The following is a 22,595-nucleotide window of genomic DNA, read 5'->3' as shown; positions in this document are numbered from 1 at the left end:
AGAACTTCCTCGAATAGTCCTAAATCTTCAATATCTTTTTGTTGAAAAAAATGAATGAATGGATGCAAATAAAGCAGCAAACTACAACAGAACGAACATGGTTCTGTAGTCACATAAACCTAAAGTCTGAATTCCACACTCCCCTGACACTTACCAACCTCACAGGACAAAGGACTTGACTTGTAAAACTCAATTTCCACAACTGTGATGGGATTAACGATAATCTTCTTTAAAAAGTTGTTTTAAAAGGTCGTTTTAAGAATCAAATAACAAAAGATAGTGTCAGAAACACAGTAGGTTCTCAATAAATGTTAGTCAACCCTCTTGCAGCAAATTTTTCAATTGTCATGATGATATATACATTTAACTGTAGCTACCCAGAGTATTTTTAACTACTGTAATATGTTTTAAAATATAACCACTGCATGGAATTTCAACGGACCCTAAACACTTTCCAATTTTAAAACTTAACTACAAAACTATAGTAATCAAAACAACATGGTATTGGCATAGGACAGACACATAAACTGAAAGAAAGATGAGAGAGCCCAGAAATAAATACTCATATACATGGTCAACTGATTTTCAATACGAGTGTCTCTCCCTGACAATCACCCCAAAAAGCTTTGAAATTAGATCTTGGAAATTACAGAAGCTGAAAGTATTTTGATGGAGTTCCCACTGTGGCACAGTGGGGTAAGAATCCAACTACAGCTAGCATTGAGAACTATGTCTAGATACTCATGTTGCAACAGAAGAAAGGGTGGGGGGAAAATGTAATTGTAATGTATACATGTAAGGATAACCTGACCCCCTGGCTGTACAGTGGGAAAATAAAAAAAATAATAAAAAATAAATAAAAAAAAAAAAAGAATACAACTACAGCAGCTTGGGTCATTGTGGAGGTGTGTTTGTTCCCCAGCCCAGCACAGAGGGCTAAAGGATCTGGTGGTGTTGCAGCTGCAGTATATAGGCGGCAGCTGTGGCTTGGTTTCAATCCCGGGCCTGAGAACTGCCATATGCCACAGGTGTGCCCTTTTATAAAAAAAAAAAAAAAAAAAGTATTTTGATTTCCTTTTTTTAAAAAACATATGCTTGGAAGATATGAGAGTAAGGCAAGAAAAATCTACTATTCTAGTTCTAGGTGAGGTATTTATTGTCTTATCCAATATTTTTAGTTTCGTCCTTTGGCTTCACGATATTTTAAGTTTTATCTCCTTCTTTTGCACTTTTTATTTTTCATGTTTAAATTAAGGCATAGATATTTACACACACACACACACACAGCTTCTAAGTATACAGTTCATGAAATGTCACAAATGCATCTATCTAACTCCCAACTACACAGAGACAGAGACCATCTCCATCACCCCTGGAAGTTCCCTGGGTGTCCTCCTAGTCATTCTGAAATCCCCCTTCACCCACAGAGGCAATCACTATTCCGGTTTCTATTACCACGTTGGTTTCGCCTGTTCTAAACCTTCTCATGAATGAGGTCACACAGTGTGTGTGTACCCTGTTGTCTACCTTCTTTCATTCAGCACTTTTTGTTTGGCTGTTTGTTTTGGCTGTGCCCACAGCATGTGGAAGTTCCCCAGCAAAGGGTTGTTTGTTTTGGCTGTGCCCACAGCATGTGGAAGTTCCCCAGCGAAGGGTCGAACTCAAGCCACAGCAGTGACAATGAGCCACTACAGTGACAACACTGGATCCTTAACCACAAGGCAACCAGGGAACTCCTAGCATGTTTTTTATATCCATCCATCTTGCTGCATGTATATCAAATTAGGTAAGTTTCCTTAATTTCCTGTCTTCTGAGAGTTTTCTGATGATGGAGTGTTTGTTACAGTTTGCCAGATGCTTTTTCTGCAACTGTTGAGATGATGGTACAAATTTTCTCCTTTATTCTGTTAATATGTTAACTAGTTAATAGGTTGCTGATATGTTAAAATTAAACTAATCTTTAATTCTTGAGATAACTCCAACTTAATCACAATGTATTATCTTTTTCATATACTGCTAGGTTTGATTTGCTGACATTTTGTTAAGGATTTTTACATCTACAACCCTGGTCTGAACTCCTGTTCTTATATTGTTTTTGCCTGCTTGTTACTAGGCTAATGCTAGCATCATAAAAAGAAGATGGGAAGTGTTCCATCCATCTCTACTTTCTGAGCTTGTTGGCTAAGGATCTGGCATTGCCATGAGCTGTGGTGTAGGTCAAAGACTTGGCTCAGATCTGACATGGCTGTGGTGTAGACCGGCAGCTGTAGTAGCTCTGATTCGACCCATAGCCTGAGAACATCCATATGCTGCCAGTGCAGCCCCCCCCCTAAAAAAAAGCAATACATATTTGGTCTTCATCCCATTCCCAGTAGAGAGTTTCTAAAACTCCTGGAACTTCCTAAGTGATGGCAGCAACAATAGTGTCCTTCGTAATGTCAATGAGGTGACACTGGGAATACACCTGAGGATGAGAACTGACTGCCAGGAGAACCAACCAAGTGATTAGAAGATCAGAACATTCAGTCCTACCCCGACCCCAGGGGAGGGGAGAGGGGCTGGAAGTTGATTCAACCTCCAATGGCCAATGATTAAATTAATTGTGCCTATGCAATGAAGTCTCCCTGATAACTCAAAAGGACAGGGTTGGGAGAGCTTCCAGGTTGGTGAATACATGGGAGTTGGTGGGCAGGGGGGGAAGTGCACAAGCAGAGGGCATGGAAGCTCCACACCTTTGCCCATACCCTGCCCTAGGTATCCCCGCAGCTGGCTGTCTCTGTATTATCCTCTTTATTATAAATCCCGTGATCCAGTAAGCAGTATGTTTCTCCGAGTTCTTTGAGTCCCTCTAGCAAATTAATCAAACCCAAGGAGGGGAAGTTGAAACCTCCAGTCCACAGTCAGGAGGTAAGAAGCTCAGGTGACAAGCTAGACCTCAGCTGGCACGCAGCCTTGCGGGACAGAGTGAGCCCTTAACCTGTGGGATCTGCCTCTCCCCACCCCCACAGAGCCAGAATCCAGTTGAACCAGAGGATGCTCAGCTCGAGTGGGAGAACCGCTTGCCGAGGGAAACCCACTGCCACCCCCAGCACCCCTCTCCATGAACACCTCTGAATTGCTATCAGAATCCTTACACAGAATTTGCCCATGTCAAATTCACTGGCATCAAGTTGTTGTTCCAACATTTCCTTTATATCCTTTTAATGTCTTTGGTCTCTGAATGACATCCCCTCTTTTGCTCCCGACACCGGGATTTTATGTCTTCCCTCTGTGTTAATCACGTGTTACTATTTCCGACATTTGAAATCCTCTGCAGAGACGACTGTTAAGATCCCCGTCTGGTCTGCTGTCAACTCAAAGCCAACTGGAAAAGACATACTTTTTCCCTGACAAATATATGCCAAACATTTCACCGTGGTTGGTAGAAACCCATTCGCATTTGCTTTCTACACCATGTTTATGGGTATCCTTATGCTTCCTAAATAGCTGTATGTTTTAGGCTTTATATATCTGCCTTTTTCCTTGAAATTCCACTTGATCCAAACACAATGTTTCAGTAACTTATTTGAAAGTAATAAATAAATTAAAAGATTATGGTGATCAAGGACTCCCTGTCGTGGCACAGTGGTTAACGAAGCCGACTAGAAGCCATGAGGTTGCGGCCCGATCCCTGGCCTTGCTCAGTGGGTTAAGGATCCGGTGTTGCCGTGAGCTGTGGTGTAGGTCGCTGACTCGGCTTGGATCCCGCATTGCTGTGGCTGTGGCCAGCAGCTACAGCTCTGATTCAACCCCTAGCCTGGGAACCTCCATATGCCTCGGGAGAGGCCCTAGAAAAGGCAAAAAAAGACAACAAAAAAAAAGATTATGGTGATCAAGAGTAGCAATGGTAGCTAAGCATTCAGCAGGGAAAAGCAATTCTAAGTTCCTCTCCTTAAGAAGGGAATTTGCATTCCCCCTTTGTCCAGAGCAAATGCAGTTCTAGTAGCCATCAACTATGAAGTTCTGTCAATAGCCTCAGCTAGGGATTGTCGTTTGGTTCATACCATCCCAAGGAAGATGCCAGTGGTACCCAGTCTCTCCTACCAAGTCTAAATGTAACTGTTTCTGCTAGGGTGATTTTTAATCAGTTGCACACTTTGCTAAGGCATCATCGGCGCTTTTAGGCAGCAAAGACTAGGGAGAGTCAGAAATGAACACAGCTAGGAAGTTCCCTTGTGGTGCAGTGGGTTAAGGATTTGGCATTGCCACAAATGCGGCATGGGTTGCAACTGTGGCGAGGGATTGATCCCTGGCCTAGGAACTTTCACATGCCATAGCAATCAGAGAAGTAAAAAACAAAACAAAACAAAACAAAAGGAATCCAAATTGGAAAGGAAAAAGTAAAACTATCACTATTTGCAGATGACATGATACTATACCTAGAGAATCCTGAAGACTCTACCAGAAAACTGTTAGAGCTCATCAATGAATTTGGCAAAGTCACAGGATACAAAATTAATATACAGAAATCGACTGCATTTCTATATACTAACAATGAAAGATCAGAAAGAGAAATCCGGGAAGCAATCCTGTTTACCATCGCATCCAAAAGTATAAAATACCTAGGAGTAAACCTACCTAGAGAGACAAAAGACACTGAAAACTGTAAAACACTGATGAAAGAAATCAAAGATGACACAAATAGATGGAAAGACATACCATGCTCTTGGATTGGAAGCATCAACATTATCCAAATGACTATACTACCCAAGGCAATCTACAGACTCAATGCAATCCCTATCAAATTACCAAGGACATGTTTCACAGAACTTGAACAAAATATTTTAAAGTTTGTTTGGAAGCACAAAAGACCCAGAATAGCCAAAGACATCCTGAAAAAGAAAAATGGAGCTGGAGGAATCAGGTTCCTGGACTTCAGACTCTACTACAAAGCAACAGTCATCAAAACCATATGGTACTGGCACAAAGACAGAACTATAGATCAGAGGAACGGGATAGAAAGCCCAGAATTAAACCCATGTACCCACAGCCAACGAATCTGTGATGAAGGAGGCAAGAATACACAATAGAGAAGAGACAACCTGTTCAATATGTGGTGCTGGGAAAACTGGACAGCCACATGGAAAAGAATGAAATTAGAACACTCCCTAACACCATACACAAAAATAAACTCAAAATGGATCAAAGACCTAGATATAAGACCAGATACTATACAACTCTTAGAGGAAAACATAGGCCAAACACTCTCTGACATAAATGACAGCAACATCTTCTCAGATCCACCTCTTTGAGGTGGATAACAAAACAAAAATAAACAAAAATAAACAAAAATAACAAATATAAAAATAACAAAACAAAAATAAACAAATGGGACCTAATTAAACTTAAAAGTTTCTGCACAGCAAAGGAAACCCTAAACAAAATGAAAAGACAACCCACAGAATGGGAGAAAATCTCTGCAAGTGAATCAACTGACAAGGAATTAATCTCCAAAATTTATAAACACCTCCTGCAGCTCCATACCAAAAAAACAACCTCATCCAAAAATGGGCAGAAGATCTAAACAGACAATTCTCCAAAGAAGACATACAGATGGCAAAAAAAAATACATGAAAAGATGTTCAACATCACTCTTAGAGAGATGCAAATCAAAACCTCTGAGGTACCACCTTACACCAGCCAGAACGGCCATCATCAAAAAGTCTACAAACGATAAGTGCTGGAGAGGGTGTGAAGGCTGGAGGGTCTGTGCACCGCTGTGATTCCTTCTTCTAGAGCCACACCCACTTCTTAGTGTCCAAAGGAAACATCACCTCCTAAAAGAAAACAACACTTCCCCATACATGCAACTGCCTTCGAGGACATCAGTTTTCCCAAAACCGTCTCCTAATCCTTCAAACTGAAATCCTCCACTTTTCAAGATGCCTATCAACTTCGATGATGCCATCTTCACCTGTTCACTGACCACTTGGCCAGATCCTCTTCGGCAGAGGCTTTGCTCTTTCTCTAACATCCTATCTTCTAACTTTAAGAAACCCCGCTTCTTTTGCAGAATTGGCAGCTCGATTCTGTAATTAGTTTACATTGTCTTTGCAGCTTATTATCCAATGCATCTCACAATCAGTGCGATTAAAAAGACAAGATGGATTCAATGGACTGAGAGTGTAGCTGTTGGTGTTCAATGAAGAAGGGTGTGTAAAGAGAACTATTTTGCCATGATTAGTTTATTACTATTTCTGTTAGAATGATTTATGAAACCCTATACAATGTATACTTAGGTAAAGACAAACATTTTTTTCTTTTACTGTAATTTTTCCCACCTTTTTTTTAAATGGCTGCACCGGCCGTATGTGGACATTCCCAGGCCAGGGATTGACTCCGAGCCCCAGCTGCGACAACACCGGAGCCTTTAACCCAGTGTGTTCCAGGAATTGAACCATGCCTCCTCCACAGTGACCCCAGCCACTGCAGTAGCATTCTTAACCCACTGCCCCCTACTGCACAGCACAGGGAACTGTATCCAATCTCTTGCGATACAACATGATGGAAGAGAACATGAAAAGAAGAATGTATATATACGTATGACTGGGTCACTTTGCTGTATAGCAGAAATTGGCTCAACATCATAAATCACCTACACTTAAAAAAAAAACAAACAACAAAACCCCCACTACACCACAGCAGGAACAGCTTTTTTAAAAAGCTAAGGTTTTTAGCATTTTGGGGGATGTCATTCCCAAGGATTCCAGTTCATTAATAGTGGGAACAAGAATCTGTAGTTTCAAAGGTTGTCCAGGTAATTCTAATGATCATCCAGCTTTGCCTGATTTAAATTCCTACCAAAGCAGGCATCCCTTCTGTAATCCCCTAACTGAAAGTCATTCCACCTCTGCAAAGAATATACTCAATTTCAGTTAACTTCTAATTAGACAAAAGATTTTCTTCCGAATTCTGAAACTTGGCCCATCTGTCCATCTGCTGATCCTAGTTCTGTCCTGCAGAGTCATACAAAATTAGTAGTGACAATTCTTGTAAGCAAATACCTTTGTATGGTACTCCTAAGAGTTTCCTCTATTTATAAAACTGATTTTATATATATATATATATATATATATACACATACAGAAATATGTATATATGCTTATATATTTTTATATATACTTATATATATATTAATCCCTCATGAGCAGAGAAGGGTGTCTAAAATATACCATTAAATGAAAAGTAAACTGAAAACAGTTTCCTAAAAGCATTATAATAAAGATCTGCAGGGAGTTCCCGTTGTGGCTCAGCAGAAATGAACCTGACTAGTGTCGCAAGTTCGATAACTGGTTTCTCTCAAGGTGTTAAGGATCCGGCACTGCCATGAGCTGTGGTGTAGGTCACAGACATGGCTCGGATATGGGGTTGATGGCGCTGCTGTGGTGTAGGCCAGCAGCTACAGCTCTGATTTGACCCAAGCCTGGGAACCTCCATATGCCAGGGGTGCGGCCCTAAAAAAATAAAACAAACAAACAAACAAACAAACAAAAAGATCTGCAAATGGGGTGCCCAGGAGTTCTCACTGTGGCTCAGTGGGTTAAGAACCCATCTAGTATTCATGAGGATGTGGGTTCGATCCCTGGCCTCGTTCAGTGGGTTGAAGGATCACAGGTTGCAGACACAGCTTGGATCTGGCATTGCTATGGCTATGGTGTAGGCTGGAGGCCACCCCTAGCCTGGGTACCTTCATATTGCATGGGTGTGGCCCTAAAAGACAAAAAAAAAGAAAGAATGAAAGAAAAAAACTGGGTACTTCTTTCTAAGTCCTTCTTTTTTTCTAGTTGACTATTAATATGGAAAAAAATTCCCACTGTGTAGTTTTGTGAATAAGAGAATAGATTAAGAGATGAATATTCAGAAATATCCCATTAGAGTTCTTAATCTATAGAGAATAGATTAAGAGATGAATATTCAGAAATATCCCATTAGAGTTCTTAATCTATAGAGAATAGATTAAGAGATGAATATTCAGAAATATCCCATTAGAGTTCTTAATCTATTCTCTTATTCACAAAACTACACAGTGGGAATTTTTTTCCATATTAATAGTCAACTAGAAAAAAAGAAGGACTTAGAAAGAAGTACCCAGAGTACTTCTTTCCCTTCACATTTACTCGGTATGTAACACTTCCAGAAATCAATCTGTAGAACCCAGAGGAAAACGTAGGTCTCACTCTTGTAAGCAAATAGAAATTCTTTTAAATACAGTGTCTATATTTATTAGGAAAATAGTGGGGATTAAAGATGTCTACATATCTCAAGGTCCAAAAAAACAAAAAACAAAAAAAAACCCTATTAATCCCTAAAATCATGGCAGCTAAGACATACCCAGAGGAAATGCAATCACAAACCCAGCTCTCCAGCTCCTGATATTTAAGGATATTCTCCATTTGAAAGAGAAAAATCAAGATGATCTCAAGAATAGAAGTCCTGTCAAGATATATTAAAGATTAATGCAGTGAACAAAAGAGTCTAAGTCAAGAGACGATGTCTTCATCAGGTTATAAGGACAAAGAAGTTGTGGGATTAGAAGCAGACCACATACATGTCTCCCCTACTCATAACCACGCCACAATCAGTAGAGAGAGAAGCAAGGAGGGGAAAAGGCAATGAGTAACCAAGTCTGATCAAAAACACGCCCACTACCAAGCAGAAGGAGGGTTCACCAGTAGCTGGTCTAAGGGAAAATAAACTCTTTTAACTTGCCATTTTTTGATAATAATAGTTTGTTCTGGTCTGCCTAAAAACTCTCCTCCGAACAGATGAATATTCAGAAATATCCCATTAGAGTTCTTAATCTATTCTCTTATTCACAAAACTACACAGTGGGAATTTTTTTCCATATTAATAGTCAACTAGAAAAAAAGAAGGACTTAGAAAAAATAATTCCCAACACATTTTCTTCAACCTGTAGTACAATATATCCGTTTGTCTTTCAGATTATCTTAAAGGTACAAAAGGCCATCTTTCAGATCTTGTTGTGAAATAAACTGCATAATTCTCAGGTTTTTTAATTCAACAACTTAAACTAAGAAACGATTTTGGTAGAAGCAATCCAAAACAGCTTTTGAGTGAAGAAGATATCTTCCTACTTCAAACCAACAGAATGGAGACGGTTCATAATGTTTTTAATACATTTAATTCCTTACCTTCAATTAAAATGAAATAAATACTATCTTAGGCCAATAACCTTTCATTTTGCTAATCTAATCACATCAACCAGAAAGAAAAACAAGTGCCTACCATATGGTCTTTCTGTGATAGAAAATAGCTGCATTTGATAACAGCATCTGTGCATCTTCACCCAGCATTGCCCATACTTAAATCAGCATGCTGCTACAGATAACAAGATGACAGGTCCCTTCACAAAACAAAGAACAAGAGAAATTGAGTATCACTTTGTACCAGATTATGTGACCTGGTAGAAACAAGGAAAGGCTTAGAGAAGTCTGTAATCAAGGCATAAGGACTTCATAAATTGTTTCACCTGGAAGAAATGAATGCTAAGTCACACTAACAACGGAGGAGCAATCTCCTTGGACCTGGGCCCTCATATGGTTGATGGCTCTTATCTAGACAGGTCCCACTCAGGACCTCCAAACCCAGACTGCTGCTGAAATGCTGCTTAATGATACCGCTCTGCTGCCACTGCTGCTCTTAATTTCCAACAGGCTCCACTTTTAATCTGTTAACTCGCAGTCTGTAAAGCTTCTGACATGCAATGGTATTCTGCCATTTAGATTCAGGTGTATGAAGGAACACACAATTCAAGTTAACAGTGTTGTATTACACTGTACTATAATTAGCCTAGAATCAATTTTCCACTACAGAAAACATGTTTCTATTTTTTAATGTTTAAGTATTATTCTGAATAATGTATATCCTTTACAAATAGTGTCTATTATTTTTAAGCAGTGTAGGTTTGCTAGAAACCAGATTTTCGCAAGACTGGTAACATACAACCTTTTTTTTTTTTTTTTTTGGACCTCACCCACAGTATGCATAAGCTCCCAGGCCAGGGATGGAACCCGCACCATGGCTGCAATCTGAGCCACAGCAGTGACAATGCTGGATCCTTAACCCACTGCACCAGCAGGGAACTTCCTATATTACCTATATTTAAAATCTGTACCATCTTTTTACTGTAATTTTGGAATTAAAAAAGAAAAAATACAAAAATAATTCCAGGGTTCTCACCATCCAGAATTAACAACTGTTAACATTTTGCCATAGTCAATGTTGTGATCATTTTTTAACTCATAAGGACATAATTATGACATTAAAAAAATTAAAAATACAAGGAACATTCATAGACTGCCCAACTGTTTTAAGAAGGAAAACATCAGGAGTTCCCATTGTGGCTCAGTGGAAATGACTCTGACTAGCATCCATGAGGATGCAGGTTTGAGCCCTGGCCTCGCTCAGTGGGTTAAGGATCTGGCATGGTCATGAGCTGTAGTGTAGGTCAAAGAAGCGGCTCTGATCCTGCTTGGCTGTGGTGTAGGCCAGCAGCTGCAGCTCCCATTCGACCCCTGGCCTGGGAACTTCCAAATGCCACCAGTGTGGCCCTAGAAAAAGACACACATACACACAAAAAAAGGAATGAAAACATCAGACCTACAGTTGGCCCACGGTATCTGAAAGTACAGCATCCATGGATTCAACCAATGAAACATCAAAAATATTCGGGGGGAAAAATTCCAAAAGTTTCAAAAAGTAAAACTTGAACTGGCTGCACACTGGCAACTATCTAAATAGTGCTTAGATTGTATTAGGTGTTGTAAGTACTCTAGAGATGATTTAAAGTGTAAGCTGTGTAGAGCATATGCAAAGAGCCCATCTTCTATGAGGGACCTGAGCATCCAAGGATTCTGCTCTCCACAGGGTGGGGGGCCTGGAACCAAAGCCCTGTGGATACTAAGGGATGACGGTATGGGCTTTTCATACTTTGCCACCAGTCAGATGTCCCCTCTCACTAGTCTGTTAATTACCACTATCTCACCTTAGGGCAAATACATACATTTGTATTACAAGTGCCTTGGTTACTGTTACTTGGTTACCAGCTGTCCAAAGGTAAGAAAGATGAAAGAAAAATGTGAAAAGCCATCCTAATGGAGACAGAGGTCTAAGGAAGAGCCTACACTTCACACCATATCATCTAAATGAGGGACTTACACGTTACACATGTTCCAGATGCAAGCTCAAAAACATGTGGGAAATTTTTCTTGTCTTCATACATTCATTCAAAAAAATTATGTGCATGCCTACTACATGCTTGCCTGCCTTCCAGGCATGAGAAATACCGGGTGAACAAAACAGACTGTGCTCGACACTTGCATACTTCATCTGTCCACATCAGTACCTGAGAAGCACATCAGACATAGAGTAAGTGACAGGGAGAAAAACGTGGCAAGGAAGGCAGCTGTGTCCTGGGGCGCAGGGAGGGAACGGCCAGCGAAGAATCTCCCAGGAGGTGACCTCTAAGCACAGCTGGAGGGGTCAAGGAAGCTGGCCCTGCAGACACAGCACGAAGAGTGCTGCAAGGAGAGGGTGCATTATTGGGAAGGCTCTAGGGACACCAGGCTCATGTGTCCAGGACAGCGTGAAGCGGGGAGAGCCCCTAGGCAAGGCTGTCCAGGGTTCTGCAGGTGTGGTGAGAACTCTGGCTTTTCATGCTGAGGGAGATGAGAAGCCACTGGAGGAACCAGAGCAGAGGGGTGCCAGGATCTGACTTCTCCAGGCTGGCCAGGACTGGAGCTGCCCAACTTTGGTGTGACGAATGAGAGAGACCAAGAAGGATCAAAGGTCACTCCCCGACGCCTGCCTGGAAGGGTGGAAGGGCTGTGGCTTAAGATGAGGAGGCCGGGGAAGCTGAGCTGGGGAAGGGATGAAGAGAAGGAGGAATTAGGTTTGGGATGTGGTACGTCTCATGCATCAAGTGGGGGTGCCGAGTGGGCAGGTCAGCTGGATGCAGGAACCTGAATTCAGGGGAGAGGTTACAATGCAAACACAACACGACACACACACGCTCAAGTATACATGTAGATACGCATGTATAGGAATGACCACTGAAAACCAGATATTTAAAACCATGAAACTGGGACTGGAGAGAAGCAAAGAGGGTCCACCTGAGCCCTGAGGCACAGGAAGACTTAGCAGGTTGAGGCGCTGAGGACACTTCCACGACCAGGAAGGAGGGACGGTGAGGCATGCGGACAATCAAGATGATGTGTTTGGAAGCTACGCGAACAGTTAATAAAAACTAAACCCTCTCCTGCGTGTTCACGCATTGATCTGACGTATTTCTGGAGCACCTGCTATGCGCCTTGTGCTGGAGAAACAAACCTGTTCCCCGTTTTTCTGAGAATACAGATAAACTCGTAAGTGCGCTTCCTGATAGAGCCCAGTGTGTGCGGGTAACGCTCTAGGACCAGCTAACCTAGCCTGGGAAGGTCAGGGGAGGCTTTTCGGAGGAAGTGATGTTGAAGAAAAGACTAGAATGATGGGAAACAAGAGCCAGGAGAGGGGTGGAGGTGGAGGAGGGAAGACTGGCAGGAAGAGAGAGGAAAAGAAAAGGATTTCTATGTAAAACCTGAAGTGAAGAGAGACATCGTGACGCCCTGAGCGCAACTGGAAGTACAGAAGGAGGTCACTGCGACTGGAGAAAGGCGGGCCAGAAGGCATCTAAGACGCCCCTCGGGAGCTGGAGCCTTACTCCAAAGGCAATGGGAAGCTAGAACACTGTTTCAGGCGGGGGAATGCAAAGATCAGCTTTCTATTTCAGGAGGAGCACGCTGGCAGGTCCAGAGCTGGAAGGGGCAAGGCGGGGACGCTAGTTGGGAGCCTGGTCCATGATTCATCAGCCCAGATGCCACAGACCTGAAGTCAGGGCGTGGCAGGGGGATTGGGAATGTGGACTCACCAGGGACTTAGACAGGAGCAAGGAGGAGAGGGAGGGGTCAAGGATGGGAGCCTGGCTTTTGACCTGGACAGGTAAGTAACTGGTAGTGCTACTCCCTAAAACAAACAAAAAAGTACAAGCAACAACTGTTTGGTAAATAGGCGATTGGCTATCTGGGTCTAGAGAGCAGCCATAAAATCTGAGCTAGAGTTGTAAATTAGGAATCACGGGCATGTAGATTAAAGCCCTGGGAGGGTGTAAAATGAAACCCAGGGAGTGAGAAAAGGGCAGAGGAATGGAAAGGCCCGGACCTGGTAAAAAAACCTACAGGAATGAGGCAGCAGAGGAAGAAGCAGCCTAAAGAGAGAGAGATGGAGGGAGAGAGAGTCTGAGATGGAACTAGGGTGTTTGAGATAAAAGCTAAGTGTGCAGTACTCCAGAAAGAAGAGCCCAAGTATGAATTTTCATATGGATGAATTCATGCACAGAAAATGCCTTATTTTACTATTACGCTGTTCCAAAACCAACTAATATTTTTCATCAGCTTATAATACATTTCATCACAGGAATATCTTAGCCAAAGGGAAGCAGCAAAACATAAAATGAACTCCATCAATTAGCATGAGTAAAGAAGTTTGTTTTACTAATAGACAGTCCAGTGCTAAACATTTGGACAACCCTGTGGACTAGAGATGAAAAGTGAAATAAATGTTAGAAATAGGAAAAATAATGCGGTCTAGAATGCTTTGGGAAAAAAAGCAATCAAAGCAATCATAAAGAAGAAACACTATATGTATGACATGAAAACGGCTGATAATACCACAGGCTGTGGAGTCAATACAAAGTTATTTTGTGAACAGAGTTATACATGGCTAGGTCACAGATCAGATGTACACATATATGCACCCAGAGGAGAAACACACACACACACGCGCGCGCGCACATACACCCAAAAGACTCTGATCGGGCTCAGAGTGAATGAAATCAATTTTGAAAAATACATCTTTAGATGTGCAAAGAATATCATTGTGTGTGAATACAACTGTGCTAGCCTTACTAAACTGTCACAATTCTTTATTTGAAGACTTGGTAATCTGTTCGTTTTTGAAACTTCTGATATAGTCTTAGAGGGTAGTGCCTACGTTTACTCATACAGCCAACACAATCCGATTCTAATACTTAAGACAGACAAGAGACTGCCAATTGTTTTTCAACAAAGCAGTAGACCTTATTCATAGAAGGTGGAGTTAGCCAATTAGCTAAGGCATAGAACAGGGACTCCTTTAATTCACTATATTGATTTCCTCTGTCCTACAAAGTTAATTTTTGGCTAATACCATTCATATTAAAACATATGAGCTGGTCTCTTGGTTATGTAAAAACACACACAAATGTATTATTCAAGTACACATATAGGAACATAGCTTTTGGGGGTTTGGGGTTGATTTGTTTTTTAGCTGTTGGGCTTTTTATTTTTACATTTTAAAGAGTAACAGTTCTACTCTAGAATATAATTCTTCTCATAAAATTAAGCACAAGAATTAAGTGCAAGATTCCAAGACTTAAATATCTATCAACCCAAAGTTGATACCCCAAGTATTCCAGTGGCGACTTTCTATTTATTACCAATAAATATCCAGCAAGAGTTAATGTGCATCGACAGTTATCAATAAGAGACAATTAAACAGAGGCAGTAATTATACAGGTTGCCTTCACACCTTACCCTGGAATCTTAAAATATTCTGTAACAGCATATAGCCCCTTTATTTCTATTTTCACAGAGAACCTAAGCAAACTGTCTGCCTACGTCTTAAAAAGCCAAACACCACCACAGCTTAATACCAAACTCAAGGACTGTATAGAGTGTCTAAATGAGCAAAATACAGATAATACAATGTTTTCTTGGCCCCCAAGCTAGAAATACTAAGGCTATGCCAGCACTAAGGTCCAAATGAAAACAAATTTCACAGCCCTTGAAAAAAATTCGTAACTGTCATTGTTAATAAAAGCCAAGTTTGCAACTGGGAACACTGCTTTCTAGCCAAGGACAAGATGCGTCTACTATAAATTCTTGGTTTCCAGGATAGCTCTTAAATGACCAAAAATAAATAAATAAATAACATTAGCGCTTGCAAATATAATGCAAATAGCATGCTAATTAAAGTATTCCCAAGACAATGACAAATAAGGCTTTAGGACCACAGTACCTGTCATTATGGAACAACAATACACATTAAGCAATCACAAAGTTGCAGGTAGACCTTCCAAAGGCGTTATTATGGTTCACCATGATCAGAGGATTGTGGTGTTACACTTAATCACGATTTTAGCTGCAAGCAGGTGTTTACAGGTGTCGAAAGGTAAAACACTGTTTCTTAAGTGTAAACCTATCGTTCTAGCAAATTGTACAGTAAGGCACACTGTACCTACCTCGCTGTGTTTTCTGCATAAACTCTCTAATCCAGAATGAAGTAGGCTGCAAGAAATGAGTTCCTCTGCCTGCTTTAGGAATGGAAAATTTAACTTCTGATCCATTTTTTATTAAAATGCCAACCACTCACACACTTAGAACCAAACCTTGTTTGAATGACCGCGAAGTTAAAAAGGAACATTTACAAGGCACCAAAGAATATAATGTGACGGCTCACTGGAGAATGCTATTGTTATCTAATCTTCAACCTTTCCATAAAAATACAGGCAACTCAAAAGCAAAGTCTAAAGAAAAACAACATTCAGGACTCTTAGCAAGCAAATTACAGAAACCGTCAGTAACAAAGTCAACACAAAATCTTCATTATAGAAGTAAACTCCAAATATAAGGAGGAAAAAAAGATGTGAGAGGCAACAAGACACAGGAGTGCCACAGACCAATGGATTTTCTATTTCTGCCCTGCCTTACTCAAAAATTTTCAGAAAGCTTGGGGTAAAATCTACCGGGCCCTTCCAAAGACGCTGGTCTGAAGGCAATGCAATCCACCTGACAGCCGACGCTAAATGTGAGCCACCTGACAGCCCCGGCTGACACCTGCAGGACTTCGGAGCAGTGAAAGAGGGCATAAATAAAAGAACAGGAAAGCCGGAAGATTTTTAAGGGAGTTGGAATTACAGCTCCGTTAAGCAGTTTTCCAAGGGTGTGCCTAAAAACTGTCCAAGGGAAAACACTTGTTTTTCTACCCAAAGTAGAAATCCACAGCAACAGCAATCAGTCAAGCCGTGTCTCAGTATCAAAGAGGAGGTGGTCCAGGAGCCACCAGCCTTCCAGCCCCCGAGCAAACCCTGGCTACACCTACGAAATGTACAAAGCCACTCCCTAACCAGCCCAGCTCCAAAAATACTGGAGGATGGGGACTCGGAAAACCGAAGCTTGCAGCATTCCCAACCACCTAAAAAGAGAGAATTCCATGCTCTGAGATGACCAAGATGGAGGCATTTCAAAGTAAGAAAGGAAAAATATCCTTGGGGGGGAGAAGGGGGGAGCGGGGATCACTGGAAGTTCCTAGAAACAAAAACGGGCAACGTTTCACTTCTCTACTGGTCAAGCTGGGGTCCTCCCACCATCCAGCCCAAAGCCCCAAAAGCCTCTTCCTAGGCTGTGTGGCAGCTGACCCCCGCCACCGGCAGGACACCTCACAGACACAGGCCACCACAGACGGGCAGGGATCCTGCCTCAAGCGCTTACCTCACAGGTGGGGGACCCGCAGGCCTTGAGCTTGTCACCATCTCCCTCCGGCAGACCAGTCCGACGTGTGGCCATCATTTCATTTCAAATCACAAAGAAGGGGCCAACCCTTGGGAGTCCACATTGGGGGCGAAATGCCACCACACACCCAAAAGGTAAGAATTCCACACCAGGCTCCGCAGAAGGTGCAGGGCTAAGTGAGACAAATAATGGGCCGGGGGATGAAGGTTTTGATGAAGCCCCTCCGCAATGCCCTGAAGATGATTTCTTCGGACTTCAAACGATTTCCCCGTCTTCGTCCATTTCTCGAGACGGAAAAAACAAAGACGACAGGTCTCCTCCTCAGCAGCTAGTGAGGCCAGCTGCAGAAAGCGGTCCCCTTCGTCCTAGCGCTTCTCCCGACTCCAAGAGCAATCTGAGTGCGCCGCGAAGCCTCTGCCCAAGAGATCTTTCCTAGAGGAGGGAAAAGTTAAAGGGCATGAACTTTCTCCAGACGCTGACCTTAGACTCGCCCACGTCTAGCCCAAGTTCGCCTTTCCAACACTCGGAAAAATAATGCGGTCCACGCTGATGAACCTCCGTATAAAAGAATCTATCCATACAACAACAACGACAAAAAAAAAAAGAAAAAGAAAAAAATCTATAAATCATGAAAAAAATGAGTAACATCAGAGCTGCACGGTGGTTGCGTCAAACATGCCTGGCTGTTGTGAAGCCGTCAAAACATTCCCTTTTCAAGTGCATTTTAATGAGCATTATTTTCTGGGCAGAAGAGGCGTCTCTGTTCTTCCGCATCACCCAGCTGAGGAGACTTAAGGGAAGTTTGCTCCCCACGAGACTAAAATGGGATAATACTTTTTCAAAAACCCTCCTTGCTCCCCGCCGCCTCCCCAGCTGGCCCAAATAAAAACAAAAAGCCAGGATCGGACTTAGCCAGCGCCTCGGCCGGCGTCTCGAGGCGGCCTGGGGGACCCGGGGCGCCCGCCCTCCGCCCCAGCCGGCCGGTGTCCCCGAGGAGGCGGCTGTTTTCCTTGGCCCGCGGCGAGGCTGGGCGGAGACGGCGCGGGGCCGGGAGGGGAGGCGTGCGCGGCTGCGGCGGCGGGAGGGACTCCCTCTCCCGAGCATTATTCCGGAGCTATAGAAATGAAGCCGCAGCCCCAGCAACTTTCATTTAGTTGCCGCGTCCCAATCAACGCCCCGACACGATATTCCCCTTTTTCCGTGTCCACCTTGGGGGGGGGGGGGGGAAATAGGAAAAAGAAAACCACCACCCACCTACCACTATTTCCCCCGCCCCTTCCAGAGGCGGGTCGGGGATCTCGATCTCCCGGGAAGGGCGGCCCAAATTTGTACTTTCAAAAACGAGTGGGGGAACCCGAGGGAAAGGCCAAGAGCGAGGGGGCTCACCCGCCGCGCCCCGCCGGGCCCGGCTTCCGCGGGCGGCAGCGATTGGCGGCGGGGACGCGGGCCGGGCATGGGGCCCGGCCGGGACGCGCTAGGCCGCAGGCTCGGTTAATATTCATGAGCGGACGGGAGGCGCCCCTCCTCCACGGCCGGCCGGCGGGACCCCGGCGCCCGCCGCCGGCCTTTGTGCCCTTCCCTCCTCCCGCCGTCCTCCCCCGCTCCGCACACGCGGGTGCGGCCCCTACGCCCACGCCGGGCGCCCGCCGCGGCTCCCTCCGGCCCCGCGCCAGCGCCGGGCGGGGTGGCCCGGGGTGGCGGGAAGGGAGGGAGCCCGCGGCGAGCCCGGCTCTCCCTTTCCACCCGCCCGGCGGCGCTGCGCCGGGTCGGCCGAAGCAGAAAATAAAGCAGACACGCACCGGAGAAAGCGCGGCGAGTAGATCCGCACCCGGCCGGCCGGTCCCCGGACGGCACGCCCGGCGCGCACCGGACCCAGCGGGAGGACGAGCGGGCGCTGCCCGCCGCCGTCGCGCTCCGAGGCCGCCGCCCCCGGCCGGCCGCTCCCAGGCACCGCCGCGACCTGCCCCGGCCGGCCCCGGGCTCTCGGCCGCCGCGGGAGGGCGTGGGGCGGGGCGGCGGCCGCCGGACTCTCCCCTCGCCTCGCCGGGCCGGGCCGGGGCCGCGCTCGGGCGCCCGCGATCACCAAGTGACAGAAGTGCCTCGCTCCGCTGCCGCGCCGAGCTGTTTCCCGGGGGCGGATTTCTCGCTTCTTCCTCCCTGGATCCACCTCCTCCCACTCCACCTCCTTCCCCTCCCCTCCCCAGGGGAGGCTCCGGGGCTGAATATTTTCTGTCTTGAATAATATGGTCCCGGGAACCAACGCTGGAGAAGGGGGATTAGCCTGGGGCGGGGTGAGGGGTGATCGCCAACCCCCTCCCAATGTGTGTCGGGACCTACAAGCCCTCGCCGCCCCCAACACCTCCCCCAAAGCCAGACACACAAAACCCTCCCCGCCTTCGCCAATCTCTCGAGCTCAGAGCGGGAGCGGCCAGGAACCCGGGCTTCTGCTGCGGAAGGCTCGGTGCTCCGCGTCAGGGCCCGGGAGGGGGACCTTCATACAGCCAGATACCCAGAATTGGGGGATCCCAGGTCCCAGACGGCGGGGGACACGTCTGGGTGAGTTTTTGCCCCTTTCTGCAGCGGGAGAAGAGAGAAGCTGCGGTGCGATGTGGGACTTGAAGATAAGGGAGTGTCCTTTCACGCCCAACTGTAAATTAGCTTCTTGTTTGCGGGGAAAGGGGTTCGCAGCGAAGCGGTGTTCATTCAATCTCTTGCCCTTTTTACATATTCAGGGCAGTTGAACAATTCCGCGCGGCTAGCAGAACTGAGGAGAGAGGTGGCGGCGCGTCTCTACACCGCAGGTCGCCGCGGCGCGGATCGGGAGTACAACCGCCGCCCCTCCTCTCCTGATTGCGGGGCTGCGCCCGGGACCCCGGCGGTTCACCCCGCCCCGCCGCCCCTCACAACATCTCCCGCTGCAAATGGCCCAATCAGAAAACGTGACGAGAGGACGCCAGCCAATCAGAGGCTGCTGACTCAGGCTTCCCTCCACCCTTTGCCCCGCCCCAGTAGGAAAACCCACCCACCCTCGGTCTCCCCTTCCTACCCCGCCCCCCTCCGGGGAGGTGGCTCACAGCTCCTGTCCTCGTGGGGCAGAAGTGGAGGACCCCGCCGAGGCGGCGCGGTTTGTCACCTCACCCTTATCCTCGTCTCCTCCCAGACACACCCCTCCTCATTTTCTCAGTCCTCCTGCTGGTGCCGTTGAGGGTCATTTTTTTTCCTCGTGCCAGCGGGGGACTGCCAGCTATTGTGTCGGATCAGCTGCCACCACCCTTCGGCGGGGGGGTGGGGGGGGGAATCCAGAAGCTTTGGGGTCTTACCTTTTCCTTTCTTTCTTACCACTCTGCCCCAAAAGATTTAGACACCTCCGCACTCCACCCACCCCGCCCTCCCCACGCAGCTCTCAATTCGCTGCCTGGGTCCTGTTTTTTGTTGAGAAAAAACAAAAACTACTCCCTGGAGCCTGAATACCTGTGCCTTCGTTTTTACATCTTCCTAAGAGTGGGAGGCGCCAAACATTTCGAATATACAACTAAATCTTCATCCTTGATGAGAAGAACGATTTTGACTAGATCATCTTTATATGGCCATGAAATTTGCATGTTCTTGACAGCCCCTGACAAAACTAGTCAGCCAATAACAAAGAAAAAAAAAAAAGAATAAAACAGAGGGAATGCCTGCCAGTCAGTTGGTAATTTACTGAATAGCCCACTGCGCTATAGCAGTATCCCGTTCTGGAGAGTGTAGAGTAAATGAACTAGAAGTGAATGGCAATGTAGGCTTTGAGCAGTGTACCTCTAGTGGGCTTATAGAATGTGTCCAGAAAGGAAAAACACTTTTAAGCACAAAACAGCTCCTTACAAATGCAAATGCATAATCAAGGCGTAAACTGAGTCCCTCACAGCCGTGGACGGCTTGGGTTAAGGTTTTTGTAATGGAAATTTTTAAAAATGTTGATTTTGAAAAAAGGCTTTCAGTGTGGTAAAGGAGACTAAGTGTTGGCCATGGAAGGAGATAGGAAAAGGAGGGAAAACACATTTGAGGAATTGTGGGGAAATAACAATACCTAAAAAGACATTTCTAAAAGAGATAAGGGGAAGGCTCAGGATTAGACTAGGGCCACTATTTACCATATGACCGAGGGCAAATTATTATTCCTGTGTAAAAGTACTAGAGATAAGATAATAATAGTGACTGCCATCAACAAAGCACTGCTTTTCTGCCGGGTATTCCTCCAAGAGCTTTGCACACAACTTAATGAGGTAGGCATGTGGCAGAGCCAGGAGTCAAGCCCAGGACGTAGGGTCCAGAGTCCATGCTTTGCTCCACAACATTATCCAACCTCTAACACAGATTTTAATAATAACAACCATACTAGCTAACATTTACTTCTTATTGTGTACTGATCATTGTACTTTGTGTGTAACTAATTCAGTTCTCCTTCTGGGATCCCTATGATTATGGTGTTCTAGAATTGGGGATTGTGGAGGTCCTACCGTGGTCAGGTGGGTTAAGAATCCGATTGCAGTGGTTCTGGTCAATACAGAGGCGCAGAGATTTGATCCCCAGCATACTGCACCAATGCGGTGGGTTAAAAGGATCCAGCGTTGCCCCAGCTGTATTGTAGATCTCAGCTGTGGCTCAGATTCATTCCCGGGAGCTTCCATATGCCACAGGTGTGGCCATAAGATTTTAAAATAATAAAACTGGGGATTGTTTTTAAGAACCATTGTAAGTTGCTACCATATCTATCTTATGTCCGTTAGGCTATCTGGATGGAGCGGAGCAAAAGCACAGAACTAAGATGTGGGAAACCTGAATCCTAGTCTTCTCCTGGGACCTCCAAGTATGACAACACCTCTTCTCTTGTTGGGCTGTTGACAGCATCAAATGAGACAATAGACATAAAGGAGTTTTTAAATGAAAACAACACGTCTGGTTTCCCCAGCAGGAACTCTATGCTTTTGTAACATTTCACTGGCATTTATTAGGGACATATTAACCCAGTTTAAAAAATTAGGTCTATTCCTCTCGGAAGGCATAGAGCAATAACAATACTTTCATAACTGCCCGAGCGCTCATTTAGATGCATTCCGAGTAAACCAACGTGGACACCCTCTAGGCATCTGGGAAGTGGCAGCCATCCACCACCCCTCATTCTTCATTCCAAAAGCCGACAGTATAATTGGTGGAAGATGCAAATCAAACCCTTGGCATTCTCTTCAGCTGCCCATCTTGGGTGTTTCTCTCATTAACACCTCCACCAGCGGGAAGGCCGGAGAAAGGAAAACCAGCCAAACCTAAATCCGGTGGCTACTTGTTAACCACTCTAGTGAGCGATTTGGTCAAACAATAGGTTTGGGGATCATTGTAACTGAAAGGAGATTTGGAATTAACTGTGGGTTTTGCAGTCAATGTCTTGGTCGTTTTCTTTATCCCAAATATTTGGATAAGCAAGAGCTAAGAGTTTACTTTTGTTTACTTGGAAAGGCTGATATATTTTCCTCTTTCAAGCATAGGTAATACATGTGGATTTCTTCGAATCTAACTTCAGAGCAGTTTCCCTTGAGACAGCCTCAGAAATTACTACAGCTATATTAATAACAACAAAACAACCTTGTACACTATAATTCTTGCAATATAGGCAAGACGTTTTTAAAACTGGGGGCTATGGCGTTCCCGTCATGGCTCAGTGGTTAACGACTCTGACTAGCATCCATGAGGACGCAGGTTCGATCCCTGACCTTGGGTTAAGGATCTGTTGTTGTCATGAGCTGCGGTGTAGGTCAAAGACTCCGCTTGGATCCTGCGTGGCTGTGGCATAGGCTGGCAGGTATGGCTCCGATTAGACCCCTAGCTTGGGACTCTCCATATGCCTCGGGTGCAGCCCTAAAAATAATAATAATAATAAAGCAAAAATAAATAAATAAATAAAAATGGGAACTATATCTT

At 44.9% G+C, this 22,595-nt stretch overlaps 2 protein-coding genes across 2 annotated transcripts in view; one reads left to right on the top strand and one right to left on the bottom strand.

The window, feature by feature from the left end:
* Positions 1 to 17,165, bottom strand: part of ARHGAP21 (Rho GTPase activating protein 21) — a 138,575-nt gene extending 121,410 nt beyond the window's left edge. Inside the window, 1 exon segment of the mRNA XM_021064916.1 lies at positions 16,623 to 17,165. Within this exon segment, the coding sequence (XP_020920575.1) occupies positions 16,623 to 16,700 (78 nt within the window). The 5' untranslated portion in view covers positions 16,701 to 17,165.
* On the top strand, positions 17,766 to 20,769 carry LOC110255603 (basic salivary proline-rich protein 2-like). Its single transcript, XM_021064283.1, has 2 exons — positions 17,766 to 19,199; positions 19,376 to 20,769. The coding sequence occupies exon 1, from the start codon at positions 17,766 to 17,768 to the stop codon at positions 18,879 to 18,881; it is 1,116 nt and encodes a 371-aa protein (XP_020919942.1). The 3' UTR covers positions 18,882 to 19,199; positions 19,376 to 20,769.

This window comes from Sus scrofa, chromosome 10, assembly GCF_000003025.6.
Source record: "Sus scrofa isolate TJ Tabasco breed Duroc chromosome 10, Sscrofa11.1, whole genome shotgun sequence".
In the NCBI taxonomy this organism is placed as follows: domain Eukaryota; kingdom Metazoa; phylum Chordata; class Mammalia; order Artiodactyla; family Suidae; genus Sus; species Sus scrofa.
This window is presented reverse-complemented; position numbering and strand designations above follow the sequence as displayed.

What these genes read in the sequence shown, in the direction of transcription:
- LOC110255603 (XM_021064283.1), top strand. Translation starts at nt 17,766, where the DNA reads ATGAAGCCGCAGCCCCAGCAACTTTCATTTAGTTGCCGCGTCCCAATC.